The 18,733-nt window shown below is 37.8% G+C and overlaps 1 protein-coding gene across 4 annotated transcripts in view; it reads left to right on the forward strand.

Annotated features, from left to right (window-relative positions):
• LOC126868934 (neuronal acetylcholine receptor subunit alpha-7) overlaps window positions 1-18,733 on the forward strand; it is a 268,344-nt gene that overhangs the window by 242,190 nt on the left and 7,421 nt on the right. For all 4 annotated transcript variants that reach the window (XM_050624949.1, XM_050624946.1, XM_050624947.1 and 1 more), the window contains 2 exons: window positions 16,638-16,747; window positions 18,368-18,585. In XM_050624949.1, coding sequence (XP_050480906.1) covers window positions 16,638-16,747; window positions 18,368-18,585 — 328 coding nt within the window. The remainder of the gene's footprint in view (window positions 1-16,637; window positions 16,748-18,367; window positions 18,586-18,733) is intronic.

Raw genomic sequence — 18,733 nt, forward strand, 5'->3', positions numbered from 1 at the left:
TTAAAAAAATTAAAAAAAAATTAAAAAAAAATTTTTATTCTATATTTTCGACTTCTTTCTTCGCGTAGAATCACCCCCTTTCCGCTTGTACCACCAATTACCAACCACCCTGTATATTATATGAAAAATGTAATATTTCAATCTTTCCAAAAATTAACACAAACTTTGGAAACTACGATTATTCCTTTCATGATATTTTCATTACCATTTTACAATAATTATACATATCATCTATATCAAACTAAAGTCAATTAACGTAAACAAATATGTACCAAGAATTTTTCTGCAAAATGATTGAAAAATATTCGTCAGCGTTATTTCTGAATTAAAGAAAAGAGAAATATTATAGTCAGCACAACTGTGTATTGCTGTAAAATAGTATAAAAATGTATCGCACGGTTACAAGCGTGAATCGACGATCTCGATCGTCGAGGCGCGCGACTTAATCAATTTTCCCTTTGTCACTATGGCATAGCCGTGCGCGCAAGAACACAAGAAATAAGCAGAGAGCTTTGGTAGAATAGCACGGACTGCTTTTGTAGCGCGATAACTCGCCGTCTACGGACTTAACACAATCTTACGATACAACGGGACGAACGAACCCGATGCATTTTTCACTAGGCATTCCGGTGTCATCGCGATCCAACCTTGTTGATTTAGCAACAGGAAACGGCGGAAACTTTACGTCCGGCGTTCTATGAAAGATTAATAGAATCCACGATTAGAGTAAACGTACGTAGACAATTTTCATGGCGGGTGGTAGTTTTCGTCGTGAACTGGCGAAAGAACATTTTACGATTAATCAATCTGTCCTTGCATAAAATACAACAGACTTTCGCCAACGAAACGTTTGCTACAATGAATTTTTATGTTGATCTACCAGATTTGAAATAGTTACGAGTTAATTCATTCGAACGAGCAAATGATTTCTCTATTCAAGTTATTCTATTATTTAGTTATCAAATTAAATAACTTTTTTTATTTCATTTCATATCTTGCATTTGAATAAATGTCTCTTTGAAATAATTTCTCAAATAATGTCTGATTCGCGCATATATTTTCGATACTGAAACGATATTTGAATCTTGTTCCTCGTTACGTCTCTTATCGATATTAACAAATGCAAGATTGGAAATAAATCAAAAGCGAAAAAATAGACTGAATTTTAGTTAAGTGCGTCCGTATTCCATAAAAATATTTGAAGTTACTTTCTCGCGAATAAATCTCTATTTGCCAAAATCTTGTTCACGGAACACGATTTATTTTTCCACCAGAATAACCATTCTGGTTCTCGAGTGTACAAAGATATATGTATATCATAACGAACCACCTTGTGTATTAGTATGCACGGGGCTGTAGTTACGTACATACGTTAATACGTTGCACTGCGAAAGCTTTGAAGCAGAGAAATGATCTCTTCCAGCACCGTTTACGCTATCTCTTTCTTTCTCTCTCCTGTCTTTTCTCTCCTTTCTCTCTGTCTTTTTATTTCTCAAGCTGCGTTTTAACTCTCAAGTGGTAGTTTCGAGACGATATGCTATTACGACAAGTTAGCTACAGCGAAGAATAACTGACAAATAAATATCTGAAGAAATAAGAATACCAGGAAAATAGGAAAAAGTTTTTAAGCAATTATTACTTCTATTTTTAACGAATACATCGATCCGGTCACAAAATACAGTTACGCTTGAGATGAGAAAATTCTGATTTCGAAGACACGACACAAACGCTTATTATTGAAAGAGAAAATTAAGCTTTGTGCTTTATGATTTTCCGTCAGTATCATTTGATAATTCGATATCAGTTATTATTTGATTGTTTGATAACCATTTGACATTTCATTATTCCTTTGATTTCTTAAGTCACTCTATTTCCAGATCGATTCCTTCAATCACGTTTCACGCATTGCCACGAACATACTTAAATTACTGGAAAATATTTGATCACACGCATTACGCTTTCAACCCTTACAATTAAACATTTCTGATTCTCTAGATCAATATCATAATCTCTTAAGCATTTAAAACCTTATTTTTTTCCTTTCATTATACATTTTGTGTAATCTCCTTCGACTTAGAATTACGTTTCTATACTTACACTACGTCCGATTGTTGCCCAATTGAATCAATATTATCGATGAAGTTTTATCAAAGTTAAGCCTGCATTAAACAAAATACGAAAAGGAAACGCTTAAAGCAACTTATACACAGTAGGTATCAGTAGTCATGGAGCATGGAAGTATACCAATAATGATCTCTTTTCTGAAAAAACACGCATTGGCCGACAAGAGATAGAAAGCTTTGCGAATCGAACAATAAGAGATAGAAAGCTTCGATGAGCTTGTAATACGCTTGAGGTACTCGAGATGCTAATTACCAAACGATCAAATCTGCGATTTGAGATCGCAAATGCGCCTTTAATACCACTCGAGGGTTAATTTCTTTCTTGGCTGATCACACACACACTCACCCTTTTCTACTACTTACTTGTAGCCTGCGTATTGTCGCTGTGCAATGGCAAATGTTGAACTCTCGTAGTCATATTGATGATTGAAACACGCGAGGAGGCTGGGCTGATCACTATATTATCACTACCCCTATCGCTGTCTGCTAATTGCTACTTTGACTATTCTGCAAGGCAGTTCTTCCTCCCTATTTCCGAGATTGCGTTGTTGGCCAGCTGTGAATCTGTTTCTTGAAAGTCGCACACATCGCAAGTCTGCCACGAAGAACGTCGTGGCGCGATCTTAGAACGACTTGGCTTTATTCTCCATGCAAGCATGGTCGTGAATTGGTACGAGTGGTATTATACATGTATGCATATCTAACGATATAAATATTATACAACAGTAATATGTAAAAGATGTAATAGAAACAAAGAGTTCGCATTACACGTTTATTGTCAATTGTTTGTATCTTTTTAACGTAAAAGTGCCTCCTTTGACCGATGAGTACCGGCTTCTTGAAAATATTGTCCGTTTAAAATTCTTGGAGCGTACAAGGAATTCACGATCACTCGCTGCATCACTCTTCCCTCTGTAACTGAAAGTTGTAGACCGCGGTCCGCTTCCTGTTCAGGACAAATAAAGACTACGGAGATTTAGTTGGCCGAGCATCCAGGAATTTCCAAGGTCTTAGCTAGGCTTACGACACGCCGCTCTTCGGTAACGAGGGTCGGAGCGTCCATCACGTAGCAACTAAACTCTCTAAAGTCTCAACGACACCGGTTATCTGCGTTGTTCATGAGATTCTGGAACGGTAGTTCGCTGTCGAGCATGGAAGCACTTTAATATCGTTTCCAACAAAGCAGGAACACGCGAGCATATTTGTTAGATGACGTACCATCTCTCCGAGCAGTTTTGCATCGCTCAACTCTTGCCATTTATTCTTCTTCTCCTTCTTCTTCTTCTACTTCTTTTTTTCCTCCTTCACCTTCTCTTCTCAACGACTTTTCTTGTTCTTCTTCCCCTTTTTCTTCTTCTTCTTCTTCTTCTACTACTTCTACTTCTTCTTCTTCTTCTTCTTCTCCTCCTTCTTCTTCTTCTTCTGTTGCTGCTGTCGCTGCTACGTCCTAGAACTACTTCTTTAGCTTCACTCACGACTTCTGTACACGAAGTGGCACCGCTGAACATGCAGGCGTAGTTACTTTATTACCATGAAGCTGGGCAAAGGTTTCAAATTGCGGAAAGCACGCCGACCGAGCGACCGTTTCCGACGGGCGACCCGTCCGCGTTTCCTACTCGACGACCTCGCAAGACCACCGAATAATAGCGTTATTTAACGCTGTTTAACCGTCTTCGCGCTGCACATCCCCGACAAGATTGGACGAAACTAATTGCCACCGCTGTTTTTATATTCTCGCGACCGCGTCCGTGCTTCTTGCTAATTCGCCAGCTTGTTCATTACCCAGGATTCATTGCGTTTACCACAATTAGTCGTAAAAAGTCCGCGCCTTATGAAATATTGCCAAGCATATTCCTTCACCACTGTCCTCACCTGTGCGTTTCGATCTTCTGGCGATCTTCTCGATTTATTTTCCAACGTTCGAACGGCATCTTTCGATACTTTTTGTCTTGCTCAAATAATCTCACGAAAAGACGGGAATTTTTCTAAAATATAGAACGCCGGATTTCAAAATTTTTCCTAATCTTGCGTGAATTATATCTGTTTACATAAAATGTGATAACAACGTTGTTATAGAAAAAAGGGTAAAATTGTAAAAAAAGAAAAAGCATTGCAATATCAATACGAGCAATTTTCTGCTTAAATACCGTTGCTATCGGTCGCAGATTTTGTCGACCGGTTTAATTTCGTGCAGAGCAATTTTAAAACAGCTAGCACGTTATCCACGAACGCAAAAATTCGCGTAATCAGCTCGTAAAACTACCAGCGTGCCATTGGATTATTGGCGCGTATCTTTAATCGTGCGAAACCATCGAATCGAATCGCCGCAGTTCCATTAACTCAATGTTGACTGCGTGTGCCGTGCCGTATCGATATCTTCGATATCGATGGTGATACGGTCACGTGCGACCAATCACATATTAAACAGCCCAGCAACGAGCGTTTCAATTAAGCGTAGATTCTCAACCAGCCAAAAGTGCAGCACGCATCGGTTAGATCGTTCGTTGGTGGCAAAATCGGGACGATCACAGGAAACCGGTCGTATCGGTCGGAAGGGAAACGATCTTCGCGCATCGTAAAACGGAAATCAGAGGAAGATCGATCGACTCAATTCGAACGAGTATCGCTTCCCGCGGCGAAACCGGTTATTATTCGATTATGGACGCTCGTTTTCGTCGAGACGAGATCCAGACTGCTGTTTTTCAAACTAATCGTGACACATTGACGGATCTTCGAACGAACGCTATAAATTAGATGCTGTTAAAAAGAAAGGAACCGGATAATAGATTGCCCGTGAAGAAAATAGTTTTTAAGATAAACCGCATCATTATCATGTTGCAGTTTGCGGTATAGTCGGTATTATTACTTACGATGAACGTTATTCGGATATCATATCCATGTAAAAGAGAGCGCATCGAAAAAGAAATCCTGTTAAAACATGCAAATTTGCTTATTTTCTATGCATGTATCTGTACCTTCGCTTGAGACGAAGATAGGCCAAGCCAGGCCATTGTACGTTACAATAATTTTCGATGGTAATTACCACGAACGAGTGGTAGAATATATTTAACGCAAAGTTTGTAACCGTAGTTTCTAAGCTCAATGTGTCACGATGCAGGAAAATTGAAAAACGACATACTAACTCAGTGCTGTCCAAGTTCAGTTTTGAAACGCAGGAACTATCTTTGTTCTAGCTTAGTAATTACGATGTCAGTTATACGTCCATCAAGCTTTCTATGTGCAACATTCTGTGCGGATGTATAGAATTATTGTTCGCAGATTGTATCCATTCTCGTTTCTATAAATTGTGCACAAATTGTTTCTTTCAATGTCAAACGAACGATAGAACGTCAGCTATGGACAGCTCTGTGGTGAGAAACGCATTATGAAACACGTATTAAATGAACCAGAGCTGTTAAAGCTTCGTATCGTCGCTTTCTACAACGAAGAACCTTGATTTAAATGCAATTAAATTTCTTAATTTAATGGAGCGACGTGTACGATTTTAACGAGCTACAAAGAAAACGAGAAACATTGAAAATCGCCATCTTTTCTTTCCACAAATGCATTTGACTTTACTTATAAATACCGACGAACGCAAACAAACTAAAGAAACCTCGCGTTTCGTCGTTGGTAGCCTGTGAGAGCTCGCGAAAAATGAAACATCCGAAGTCGACCGCTATTTCATCGAGCGGAAGTCACGTACGAGACGATCGAAGTGCTCAAATTAATCAAGCCGGGTGAACGAGCAAGAACGGGAAACAAAATGAAATGGCGAAAAGAAACGAAATCGAAATTTTGTACGTGCAGTTTCGCAACCGTGACACTCTACAGGCTGTAATTTCCCGCGGAATCTCGGTGGCGAACCGAACAGATCGTAATGCATCCCGGAAATGATCGCCACGCACGCGGAAAACACGTTATGAGCGCGGTAATGTGGAACAGGCGGCTACGTGCGCCATTACGCGGGTTACGCGGCTAAAATAACAAAACTATAAGGTTCGACGTCTGATTTAGAACAGCGTAGAACGAAATAAGAGAATTCGTCCTGACCGAGTTGCTCCATAGAGGCTGGCTAAGGCATTGTCGAATGGTATTTCTTGGTTCGACAAGATAGTGTTCGATGAAAGTCACTGCAGATAACTAAAATTTAAGGATAATTGCCGGACTGAAACTATAATTCTTAGTATACTAGTTTTTATCTTTATTGGATTGTTTATTAGTAACGTTTGAGTTTGATGATTAATTATGTCGGATTATTTTGACAATGATAAATTCAACGATACGTGTATTACTCATCTCTTTAAAAAAAAATGTAACTATCTATCTTAGGTATTTCTTAAACGCCGAGTTTCGACAAAACATAATTCTGGCAGTAACCTTCGCTTCAGGTTTATTTAAATTCTAGTCTTTAATGGAAAAATACTCTTTAATGGAATGCTGACACATTTTCGCCTTTCAAATATTCCCTTTCCGTCCTTCCCCGTTTCCTTTGCCGTAGAATACGCCACCAGCAGCGAAATAAATTTTAACCTGTGTGCAACTTAATAGCCATGTATAATGGAACAAGCACACATGCAAGTAACTGAATATACATCATCTTGCTACTAATTAATTCCTGTGTTTCATCGCATACCGTCAGTTGCCTTCTTCTTAAATTTTTATTTCTTATCTGTAATTGAAACCACAGTTCTATCGACTCGTATTGATTCAAAAATAAAGAAATTATCAAAATGTTCAATAAATATTTAGACGAAAGCTCGAAGAAGAATAAATTACTATACAGCTAGAAATGTAACTTTACCTTCATAGAAGATTTTACATCTACAAAGGAATTATCACTTATTACATATATCCATAGTTAGATTCGCATTTTTCAGGATATTCGTCTGGATTTAACAAATTTAACGAATCGTATTCAATTCTAAATATAAAGTTTATCCATATTTTCGTATGGTCGTTCCATATTATACGATATAAAACGCTTCTTTGTCCCTCACAATGAAACGTCATCGTAAACAGAATCTTAAACCCGGAAACGAAAGAAATCACTTTCAGAACCAAGACAAAGTTCCTCAAACAACATATACAACATTTGCATCCTCGCGTATGTATTTTGCACGTTCGCAGACAGTACGAAGCAGTAATCTCTCGAGATAAAATACCCTAAAGAAAATTTTAAATGCACAAAAGCAAATCAAGATTTCAAAAGTCACGCCGAAAGGACACAGACGACATTTACACGTTGAGCACGTTGTACAGAAATGTCACAAAGGTGTCGCTAAAATGTCTTATTTAAAACTCGTATCCATCGATCTGATGCGCCAGAGACGAGAATGAAAGACACCAAGTTTCGCAGAAAATACGTAGCAGAATCACAGTCCGCAATCGCAGATATTCCTTCACGGTCGTCTCGGTTTCCGTATCCGCGCGTTCGTTCCCGAGACGAACGTATATTCGAGGGCAGCTTCGACGAAACATCGCGAACGCTTCCCCGGAAGCGAGCGCACAAGGTGCTTGCTTTTCCCTCTCGCGGCTGTCTTTTCCATGACGACGCGAAATTGCGATTGCACCGTGAGAAACGATCCTTCTTCGTCCATGGGAGAACTTTGCAGGATTTGTTCGCTGTTGCGTTAGAGACGTTCCACGTACAGAGAAAGTAACGTTGGAACGAATGGGGTTGTGCAACATTAACGCGATACTCTCAGGAAGCACAGCTGATCGCCGTGATTCTTTCACTGGATCGTTTCAGAAGTTACGTAGTGTTCTCGTTAGTGGCAGGAGATTTTAAAGTATCGCACTAAAAATTCCTTTCGTCAAATTTATGTGATAAACGATAAGCGATAAAAATCATATACTTGGCTGCAGACACATATACTTACATTTAGTCGTCAGGTGTGTTCGACAGAAAATTACGGAAAAAGCACAATACTATGAGCTCAATTATTAACATTTTTTTTTTATTTAAAATTTCACATTCACAATTTGTCCAATTTGGACATTTGGTAGAATTTTTTATCCGTTTGATTATCATGTGGGTGGCTACCCCCAATGGGGTACCATGTTCGTGTTTGTTAAGATATATCCTTTGTGTAATCATTAAACGTGTCCTTCGTTTTCTACCACTTTTTCTTATAACGTTGATTAACAAAGTCCAATTCGCTATAGTACAGCGATCGTCTTATTTGAAGCAATATTTTGAAGAAAGTGGAATTCAAAAATCTATCAGAACATGAGAGCTCGGTTAATTTTTAACTAAATACAAGCGAGCAATAGGTTATTATAGAATAGGATATTACGTTGTATAAAAGATAGACGTTTAGATCGAACAAGTATCATTATCTACAAAATGAATGGGTTCCGTGCTTGAGATGCAAATAAGGTGAATTCGTAATACCAAATGATAGAAGAGCAATTATAAAAGAGGAAAGACAGGAGGAAATAAAAGACAGAAAGAACGGAACCGATGAAGAACATTGATACAAAGAAAATAAAGAAACAGTTCTACGTGACGATGAAAAGAACGTGCTTATCGCGACAGGCAGTCAGAAAATAATAGAGCGACTATGGAAAGGATTGTGGATGAAAAATTGTCGATTTCTCAACCTCTGCGACGATATACGTGTATTATGGCAAAAAACTTGCCATAAGAGAAACCAAAGAAAGTGTCGCATACATAAACACAAACTTGTGACTAAAAATATTCAACATTGATACGAATCAGTCAAACTGTAAATGAACAATATACCAGAGCTTTTATTTACTCGTTTTGTACCACGTATGCTTGAGATACGGAAAAACTGTAAACGACGCAAGACAAATGTATAGTGGTATTCGATCGTAAATATTTTAACGACGATTAATCGATAAACAGCTGTAAGGGAAAACTGATCGAGAGATAAAACGAAATGGAAAACAAGGGTGAGTGAGAAAATCTGTGGAATGAAATTATACGGTCAAAAGAAAAAGTAGAAAGTAAATCTGCTAAATCAAAGTGAATAAAAAGGAAAGAGAGACAAAGAGAGTAGAAAGAAAAGAGCGAATCTGTCGCAGTGAAGTAATCAAGAGACTGATTGAGAGCATAAAATCGCGAGCAACCGAGTGGACAGCGGGGACGAATAGAAAGCTAAGAAAGAGCTATAAAGAAAAGGAAAAAGAGGAAACAGCTAGTTGGATGAAGGAACGAGATGAACGAGTTGTACGTGACGTTGTAACCAAAGCGATGCGATGGTTCGAAGTAATCAAGGGTCAGAGCAAAATAAACGAGGACCTTCGATGAAAAGGTTCGTGCCGGGGGTGAGCTTCTCTTTGAACGGCGAGAAACTGAAAAAGGAACAAAACTCGAAGGAAATAGAGAAATAGAAACGATGAGAAATTGGGAACCTGAAAAGATAGATTATAGGTGTCGGCAAAGGACTTTACGATGCTTGAGTTATGAAGCTTCGAACTATTAAAAGAAAAGACAGGTGCAGGTCTGTATATCGCAGCGATACAAAGAACATCAATTATGGATACAATCTGGAAAGTAATTTGAACTTGTTAAATCGATGAGAATACGCTGAACGTTAGTTTGCAGATAAATTTAAAGAAATATGTGAAAATACTACAGAAAGAAAGGGACGTAGGTGATTTATAAAACAAAATGGATAATATGAAATTAAAAATACTTTTAAGAATACCTACGGAGGAAAGAAGACAAAAGTATTTGTATAGTTCGAACAGAGTTGCGAAATATGTAAAAATACTATAGAAGGAAAGAGACGTAGGTGATTTATAAAACAAAATGGATAATATAAAATTAAAAATACTTTTGAGGATACCTACGGTGAAAAAGAGACAAAAGTATTTGTAGTAAGTAAAAGAAGCGATGCTTCCTGTATCACTGTACATATAGTACATATAGTAATTCAAAAATTTCAAATATTTATAGGAACTTTATATATATGATATAAATTGTTGCGAAAAGAATTCACGAATTGTAAATAATTTTACAAATTTATTTCCTCGCGCTTCCGAAACAAAAATAAAATGTGTTTTAATTAGACAGTTGTAAAACATCGTGCATTGTTTTTATGGAATCCAATGAAATTCGCAAATTTCACTGTTGTCAGAAACACTGTCAACACGTTGACATTGTCATTTTTAAAACAGAGAAGCGGGTCGCTCTCTGAAAATGTCAAACAACGTGGGTTGAGATCGGCCATCTTTAAAGCAAATAACAGTTAAATTAACAGGCATTTCCTTTGGCAACGAGGCAGTAAACAGAGAGAAGTAAACCGAAATAGCAAAGTATAAGACAATACTATAATATTATTTCTCGTTATTACCTTTAAAATCATGAGTTCAAGATCATAAATTCGTCCATACATTTTCATCCTCTTTCCTTCGCTATTCGTATCTTATTTTCAATATTTGCGTACTGTCAATGAACTTTTACGAAAAGTATCATAATAAATGGCAGAGTGAAAAATGGAAAGTACAAGAATGGAATAATTTTAAAGCTATAAAATGCAACGATATAAATCGCAACGTATGTGACGCAAAGCCAGAAAAATGAAGGAAATAAATAAACGAACGAACGAACGAATATGAAGTAACTGTAGTAAGCTTCCAGCTAAAATATCATTTTGTCGTTGATGTCCAGCTCTTTTAAAAGAACAATTATTGCCTATCGATATCGTATAAAGATAGTTACGTTACTAAAGTTTAGAAAATCCTTGTTTTCCAAAAATTCTGAAGTTCGATCTTCAAAATGTTTGCCTTTCCTCCACCACGTTCCTCTTCCAAAATTGAAGATGTCATCTTTTGCGATATTATTTTACACGATATTTGTTTCGACACGATACATGTATCAGAGTTGCATCGTACCTTTCAGCAGACGAGCAATGCTCAGTCACAAAAAACTTCGTAAAATCGATCGCAACGAAACGAATGATTCGAGTTTCCGGAAAAGCACGCGACCGTCGAACGATGGAAAGTAATAATAAATGTTTGATAGTAGCGTAACATGTGACCTACATAGCGTACTTCGGATACGATTCCCATACAATATTTAACACGCTCGTATTTTCGCCCGTAATCAGAATCTTTTAAAACGTGCCAGAATTTGAAATACAACTTTCTACAAAAAGAAATTATTTCACAGAATCGATCTTTAATTCTTTAACCTCTTATCGTTCTGTCGGAACTCGTTTCAACTTCAGTTTTATTTGCTTACTAACAGGAAGCTTAAAATAATCGAACAATCAACCTACTTACAATATTCGATCGTTATTTAAATAAATTTCTTAATCTAAAATCGACGTTTAATTTTGAAACGTACATATTATTCAGTTTTTACCTGTATCTCGAAATATATCAGTTTTTCATAAAGAAGACTATGCATAGAGAATAAAGAAAGGACTATAAAAACCGTAAACAGAATCGCCATTTCGCATCCTATTCAAATAAATCTCTTGTTTAAACGACGAGGAGGCACACAGCTTGTTGTTTGTCGCCACGCGATACAAATACTGGTATTTAACAGTTAATTAAACGCGTGTTGCTAACTGGACCATGTAATGGAACGACACGGTCCATATTGACGTTATATCAGCCGAAAAAAATTGCGTATTCTTTCGATTCCGAACGACATGTGTATCATCGAGCGGATCAATCGGACGGAAATTTATTTCCGCGACCAGGACCATGAAGTTTACTTGCATCGCCAGTTTTATGATACGCTAACGGTACACCGTGGATGAAAACAACATAACTCGATCGTTGAAGGAAAGCTAAAATTTACATTTCAACGTTCATAGAAACATTTTACAAAATGATACTATGATACAAAATTCTTCGAAATTTTATTAGTGTTATAACGAGACAAGCCTATCACGATTATACTGAAACAAAGCCGAATGAAATCGCTCGGCTGAATTATCTGCCTCCACAAAACGCGTAGGACTCTGGATGAGACTACGTCAACGTGCGTTCCATCTTAAAACTTTGACATATAGCAGCGTTATATCGTTTCCATTTACCTTGGCTATCTCCACCTTTCGCGCATTTTCATCGAATAGTTTGTGGGAATGTTAGCCAGCTGCGTTACTTTTTTCCTGCTTCGTTCACGTACAACGGGAATTAACGCGACCCCGCCTCGTCAATTCTAACGAACGATCGAGGAGGGTGGAGCTATCGTGCACATATTAATGAAGCTGCGCGAAAAACGTTTTCCCTGTATGCAGCGATCATCGGAATTTGCGTCTGTCGTGCAAACCGTGCAGCTTGTTTGCTTGCGTGTGCACGTAATAAATACGCCTGTTTGCCCAGCCTTGTCTCCGACTGAAAATATCATTTTCTGGAAATTGTGCGTATACATTTAAGATCGTACGATTTTTAGATTTCATCTGAAAAGTGGATCCACGGAAAATAACTTTTTATCTGACTGAAAAGAATTTGCTAGACAAAGGTGTCGAGAATGGATATTGAGCGGAGAATTTGATCAGCGAATAGTGTTATCAGTATTTCTGGAAATGTCTTTATTCGTAATTCTTACCATTTGGAACGTTTAATTCTACCATTTAACCATATAATTCTGATTTGCCTCTAATTAGAATTAATCTCTCGCTTTGACGTGAGATATTACACGATGATAAATTGAACGAAATATAAAAAGAAGGAGGCAAAATTCAAGATATACGACTGGATTTTAATTGAAATTTGTAGTAGAAGAAAATGGAAATGGAAGTAGTAAATCTGAGAAATCTGATAGGACGTAGATAGAAGGAACTCAGGAAAGAAGAAGAATTAGGGTGGCTAGTCCGGTTGATTTGTAGCTTTACAATATTTCTCTATTCGACCGCGCCAATATATAATAATAACGGAATATAATTTTCCGACCAAAATTTCGAATATCTTTAAAATAATCAAGAAATATACGGTTGATGATTCGACCGGTGAATTATACGAACGATTAAATCGAATAACTTAACTTACCGCTTCTTCTGAACACCGCTTCTTATATCATTCCGCTTTGATATTAAAGGAAACATTTGCGAAGATTATAACCCCAAGAATATCTTCGATCCTTACTTTCTACAGTCGGAAATAAGATTTTCGAAACGACGGACCACGAGTCAAAAACTTGAATATACATGGAAAAGTGAAAAATGAGTCCAAGTCGCTTGGATCCCTTTCAGCTAGGGGTATCTTTTTCAATTAACAGCACGTCGCGAATTTCCATTTTCCTCTAATATCCAGCCAACCACCCGTCCAAACTTAACAAGTCGTTACAAGCGACAAAGGACCGAAAGGAAGGGTTGTCCGTGGTGTAAGCGAAGCAAAAGTTGTAACCATCGTAAATATGTAGTCCGTCGCGCGCTTTGGGATTCATTAATAAAGAAAGAAGGGGAAGGCAACCGCTTTCGTATACAACGATTAATCACGTCAGTGACGCTTACGACAGCCTTTATGGAGCCGTTAAACTCGGCTATGAAGATAATCCGGACTTTAAAAGCCGTCCTCTTTAACGTTGCTTTTTCTCTCGCGCCGTCGCGTCGCCGAGATTAACCCTTTCCTTCTACTTTCTCTTTTTACATTTTCCACACTCTCCTCCTTAACGTTCTTGGTCGTTATCCCGTTCGGTCGTTTACCGGAAAATCGCAGCTCGATGATTGTTTGATCGTAACGGTGGATTTGCATTATCAAGGTTTACCGATCAAAGATAGTACAGGGTCCAACAAAGCGAATTAAATCGCAGGAACAATGATTTTTAACGAATTGCGAATGATTTCGAGCGAGGAATTGCGAAGATGGAAAAAGATCGTTGGAAATATTTCTGTAATGAAAAATATTTGTCGTACTACGCTATCGGGCACTCGTTAGAACTTTCAATCTTATCCAGATAATTTTAATGGTACTTTTTAAGATAAACGGTATATAAAAGGCTCGTTTCACACAGACAAAGTGTTACTTTGTACAACTTAGACAACATATTACATGTATTATGCTACGTATTAAAATATTTAAAAAAATACCCGCATATAAAATAAATTCATTTTTTATTGAAGAAACAAACAGTCACACTCTGCACACTTTTCTTCACAGTTTTACGATTTTCTGCATTGACATGGCTATGCGTATTCTATGCAACCTTAATTCTATCTATCTTAGAAACACGTATGAAATACAAAATTCTTTTGCAAATATCTAACTAATAATCTTCAGAAAACAACATCTGTCACAAAACGCTGTTCAGATCAAGGATATACAGTAACAACTCCCAGTAAGTCTGTCGCATATTAACGTACGGCTTTCCTCAACGAGAAAAACAAGCCGTAAAATTAATGTGATCATTAGTCTAGGAGCAGCTTGAGCCTCTGTGCAAATGTTACCGCTCCGTTCGTCTGCATCCTTCGTATACAACGTAACAATATTCGTGCCATAATACCTAGAACATAATACTTGTGCATCCTCGTGGTAATTGCATTTCGTAGTTGCATGCCAATGTGTTAGATGTTTCCCTTTCAAGATATCAGCCAGGCTGCCGGTACACATCACCACAGACGATTTGAGAGGATACGTTATTAAAACGTTCCTTAACACTTCGTTACTCGTATCCTTATCGTTTAAATGTGCACGTGCACGTATAACAGGTCGGATATTAGGTTCAGCAATCTACGATAATATTCCATAACGTTCAAGCATTCGCTCGATTGAATTTACAATCACAGTTGAGAAATTTAAATTCAGCGAATCGAACCTACCTAAATATACAAAATCAAATTCCCGAATGTAAATTTTTCAAAATCCGATACAACGTGATAGATTAGAAAATAGGTCAAACGAATTTACGAATTGAATATTATTCAATTGACGACGAAGTCGCATAGATTTCTTGAAAAGGCGAAAAGGCGTGCTAAGGAGCTCGCAAAATACTTTCAAGAATGCTATTGGCGATTAGGTTAAAAACTATATATTTTATTTTTTAAAAGCACACAGTGAGCTTCAAACAGAATTTTCCTGACTCTATGTATTCAAATATTTTTAAATGAATACAAAGAGCTTCTCTTCGTCCATCAGTACGTTGAATTGCGACGTATCGACGCGTAATCGTCGTACAAAATAACATTTTACTTATTTAGCTTCCCTCTGCTTCTGAAACTAAAGCTAGCTCCTAAACCAATCGCCAATGACATTTTCTTAAATATTTTTACGAGTCTTGCAATACGTTCTTTCGATCGATATCAAAGAATCTACGTGATTTCATCGTCGATTAAACAGTGCTACTTGTTAGACGTTTTATCTATGAATTCGAAATCATACGTCACGAATAAACTACAGACAGTTCATTATCGCGATCACGCCGTAAAAACGAGACTTTACAAAACACACACGGTATATGCCGTGTGTCCGCAAGAATCAACATAGCAGGCCAGAATACACAGCGAACACGCGTTAAGGGACGTGGTAACAAGTCCTCTCGTCGTCGATTGCACGATGGCTGGGCAAAGCCTAAATTAAAACGTTTTTGCGAAACCGCTTATTTGTTTTCGCGAGGTGTGCGAACGCGCGCAAATAAGTACGCTTTACCCGTTTTATATCCGTTTACGAGATACAGCTCGGCTCTTCCTTTCTCGTTCGACCGTGCTGTACGCTTCTTTTACGATCTTCTCTTCGTTCTTCGCTCGCCTAATTTCTTCCTCTCTTTATTTTCTCGCCTCTGTGTTTTCTCCTCCGTTTGGAACGATCGTCCGCAGAGGACCGACGAGAACGCGGCCTCGGGTCGCCGAGAACGAATGCGAAAACCGTGTGATCGTGAAAATGTATGCCCTTCCTTGGATCGTAAGGTTAAAACCAGAGATCTAGGATCGAGAGTTCCTTCGAAACAGCTAGGTCTCCTAGGATAAATTCAGTGTGTGTACGTGAGTGCGTGTGTGTACGTGTATAGAACGCGGAACCAGCAGAATATTCGACGTGTTTCCACGTGTTTGTTCCACGAATAATCGATCAGTACGTGTGTTCAAAATTGTGCTTTAAATTTAGAAACGAAATTTTGCTCGAACAATCGAGCAGATGTTACGTTACAGTTCATTTATTGGCAACTTATAGGCCAGTATGTATATTACATGATGTAATATGTACACCACGCGAATGTAGATAAAAATGCTGTAAACAAGAATAGATTTAGTGTTCCGTGTTGAAATATTAATAGTCGACGCTACTCTGCCTACTCTCGATCCTTGAATCTGTCTGAATGAATCCCTTGTATGCGTGGAAAAACATAGGTGGTCGTTGGATCGAATGAAAGATTATAAGGGGTGAAACCTATCGGATAGATAAAGGAAAATAATCTCACGATTCGATAGTAATCACAAAAGTATAGTCCATTGTGTGTGAAACTTGCGGAAAGTAACCCTGCGGTCTTTCATTCTTAGTGACGAGTCGAGCAGATCCTCTATCCATTGCCGTGACTAATCGCCTCTTTTTTATGTTTTTTTCTTCGGGGTATCTTCTGGAACACCCCGAATTCAGGGTCGTACTTCAATTGCATCATGTTCATGGTGGCGAGCAGCGTCGTTCTGACGGTGTTAGTACTAAATTTTCATCACAGGACGCCAGACAGATACGTGATGCCTCAGTGGGTAAGAAATCTGTTCAAACTACATTTTAATTAACTTTTTTCGACTTGAATTTTGTTTAAATATAATTTCCGGTATTACAAGATCTCTGACACTGACTGAAGTATTTTCCATTTTTCTTTGCGTTTTATTCACCTTTCTCGTTTGATCCTTTCATGACTAAGAAAGATAAATAAATCAACACGATGTTTCTCGCTTAGAGACAGGATAATTATGGTTGCTTTTGATCGGATGTTTTATTACCTTCGAGCAACAAAAGACAAAATTCAAGTTTGCGTGACCTGCTTTCACTATGAAATACAGAGGGTGAGAAATTAGGGCAATAAATGTTATATCTAAAAAATTTACTTCCAACAATTGCGCATTTTTCGTAAAAATGTCTCGAAACTAAAGTACAAAATTGTAAAATCTGTCTGTCTTTCTATTTCAATCGGTTCTTTAAATCGATCGATAAAGCAATCGGTAAAAAGAATAGGTAACACCGAAAAAAAATGATAAATTACCACTTAATGATACTTCGTGTGGGTAATATCGAACCTTTTAACGGATAACGAAGCGAAAGACGCACGCTTTCGGAACTCGTTCAGTTTACCAAAGCGCGAAAGGACTTTGACAGATGTATGCAAAATGTAGCTAATGCCATCGTTCATAATACTCTGCCCTTATCCGCAGTGGCCATTACAGCCATTAAAGACAGTGCTTTAGTAGCTGAAAGTTTAAAGTGCCTTCGAGGCGTTAGCGCTTCCTCTTGGCCGTTCGTTGGTTACTAGAACTTTCATAAACCAGGGGGAAACGTACTTCAACCGGAGACAAGAATCCTACGGGCTACGAAAAATTCCGCGCGGTACTTTCCCGTGCCATTATTTCCAGATGGAAGCAAGCACCGCGAAACAAAGAATACCGATCTCCCGCAAACGTACAAGAGAAAAGTACCATGCTCGGTGTATATGGCATTAAGTAATTCCAATTGCGCGGAATAATTTCACGAGAGAAACGAAGGATTTCGTATTGGTTAAATCTTCTACCTACATTTATATTCGATGAAAATAAGCATGGCTTATAGAAAAGAAATTTAATTTCGTAACAGAAATAAATCAATCTTTCATGCCTATTAACGATACGTGTAATTAATGTGCTCGTGTCTCTACGATATGTTTAAGTGGATGCGAGTTCATCGTACAAACACGTTCTTTTCGACAATTAACCAATATCTGTTTTCAAGATCATGAGTGGACTGTACACTGTACGATTCATTAAATTGTAATTATTCAGAATCCATGTTTTACGCTTTTATTTATAAATAAGAAAAGCGAGATACTCTTGTTTAATTTCAATATCGTTCGTTTTTGATTATCGGTGGCTCGACTGTTTCGACAGGTTACAGATTACTGGAAATGGACTTATACCACTTTCAAAGTAAACGCGCGCTCCGTAACAAAAATAGCTTACGTATATATTTTTACGAGAAATGCGTGCCAAATAAATGTTCGAGTGGATTTCATAAACCGTTAGATAAATACAATGAATATAAATTCTGAATATAATCGGTTTTAATTATAAGCGAATAAAAGTGGCTATCGATTTCAAGTAACACGTATAAATCTTGTTCTCCGTTGCACATAGATTAAAACGTTGTTTTTACAATGGTTGCCGTGCTTGCTGCGCATGAGTCGTCCAGGGAAGAAGATCACAAAGAAGAACATTCTGGGAGGAAACCGAAGAGGGAAGAGTATAGAACTGAAGGAGAAGAGTAGCAAGAGTTTACTGGCGAATGTTTTAGACATCGACGATGACATCCGTCACAAGAATAGCGCGGCGAATCCTCCTTCCGGCTACATAAGGTACTACATTTGCTCAAAATTCTCGAGTTTCGTAATTCTGTTCCGACATGCTGTTCCTTTTTACTGTAAAAATTCATGCAATGAAAAGTAAGGAATATCTTAATCTATTTCAACGTACCAAGGAAATTGCAATATCCGGAACAAAGTT

This window comes from Bombus huntii, chromosome 8 (genome assembly GCF_024542735.1).
Source record: "Bombus huntii isolate Logan2020A chromosome 8, iyBomHunt1.1, whole genome shotgun sequence".
Lineage (NCBI taxonomy): Eukaryota > Metazoa > Arthropoda > Insecta > Hymenoptera > Apidae > Bombus > Bombus huntii.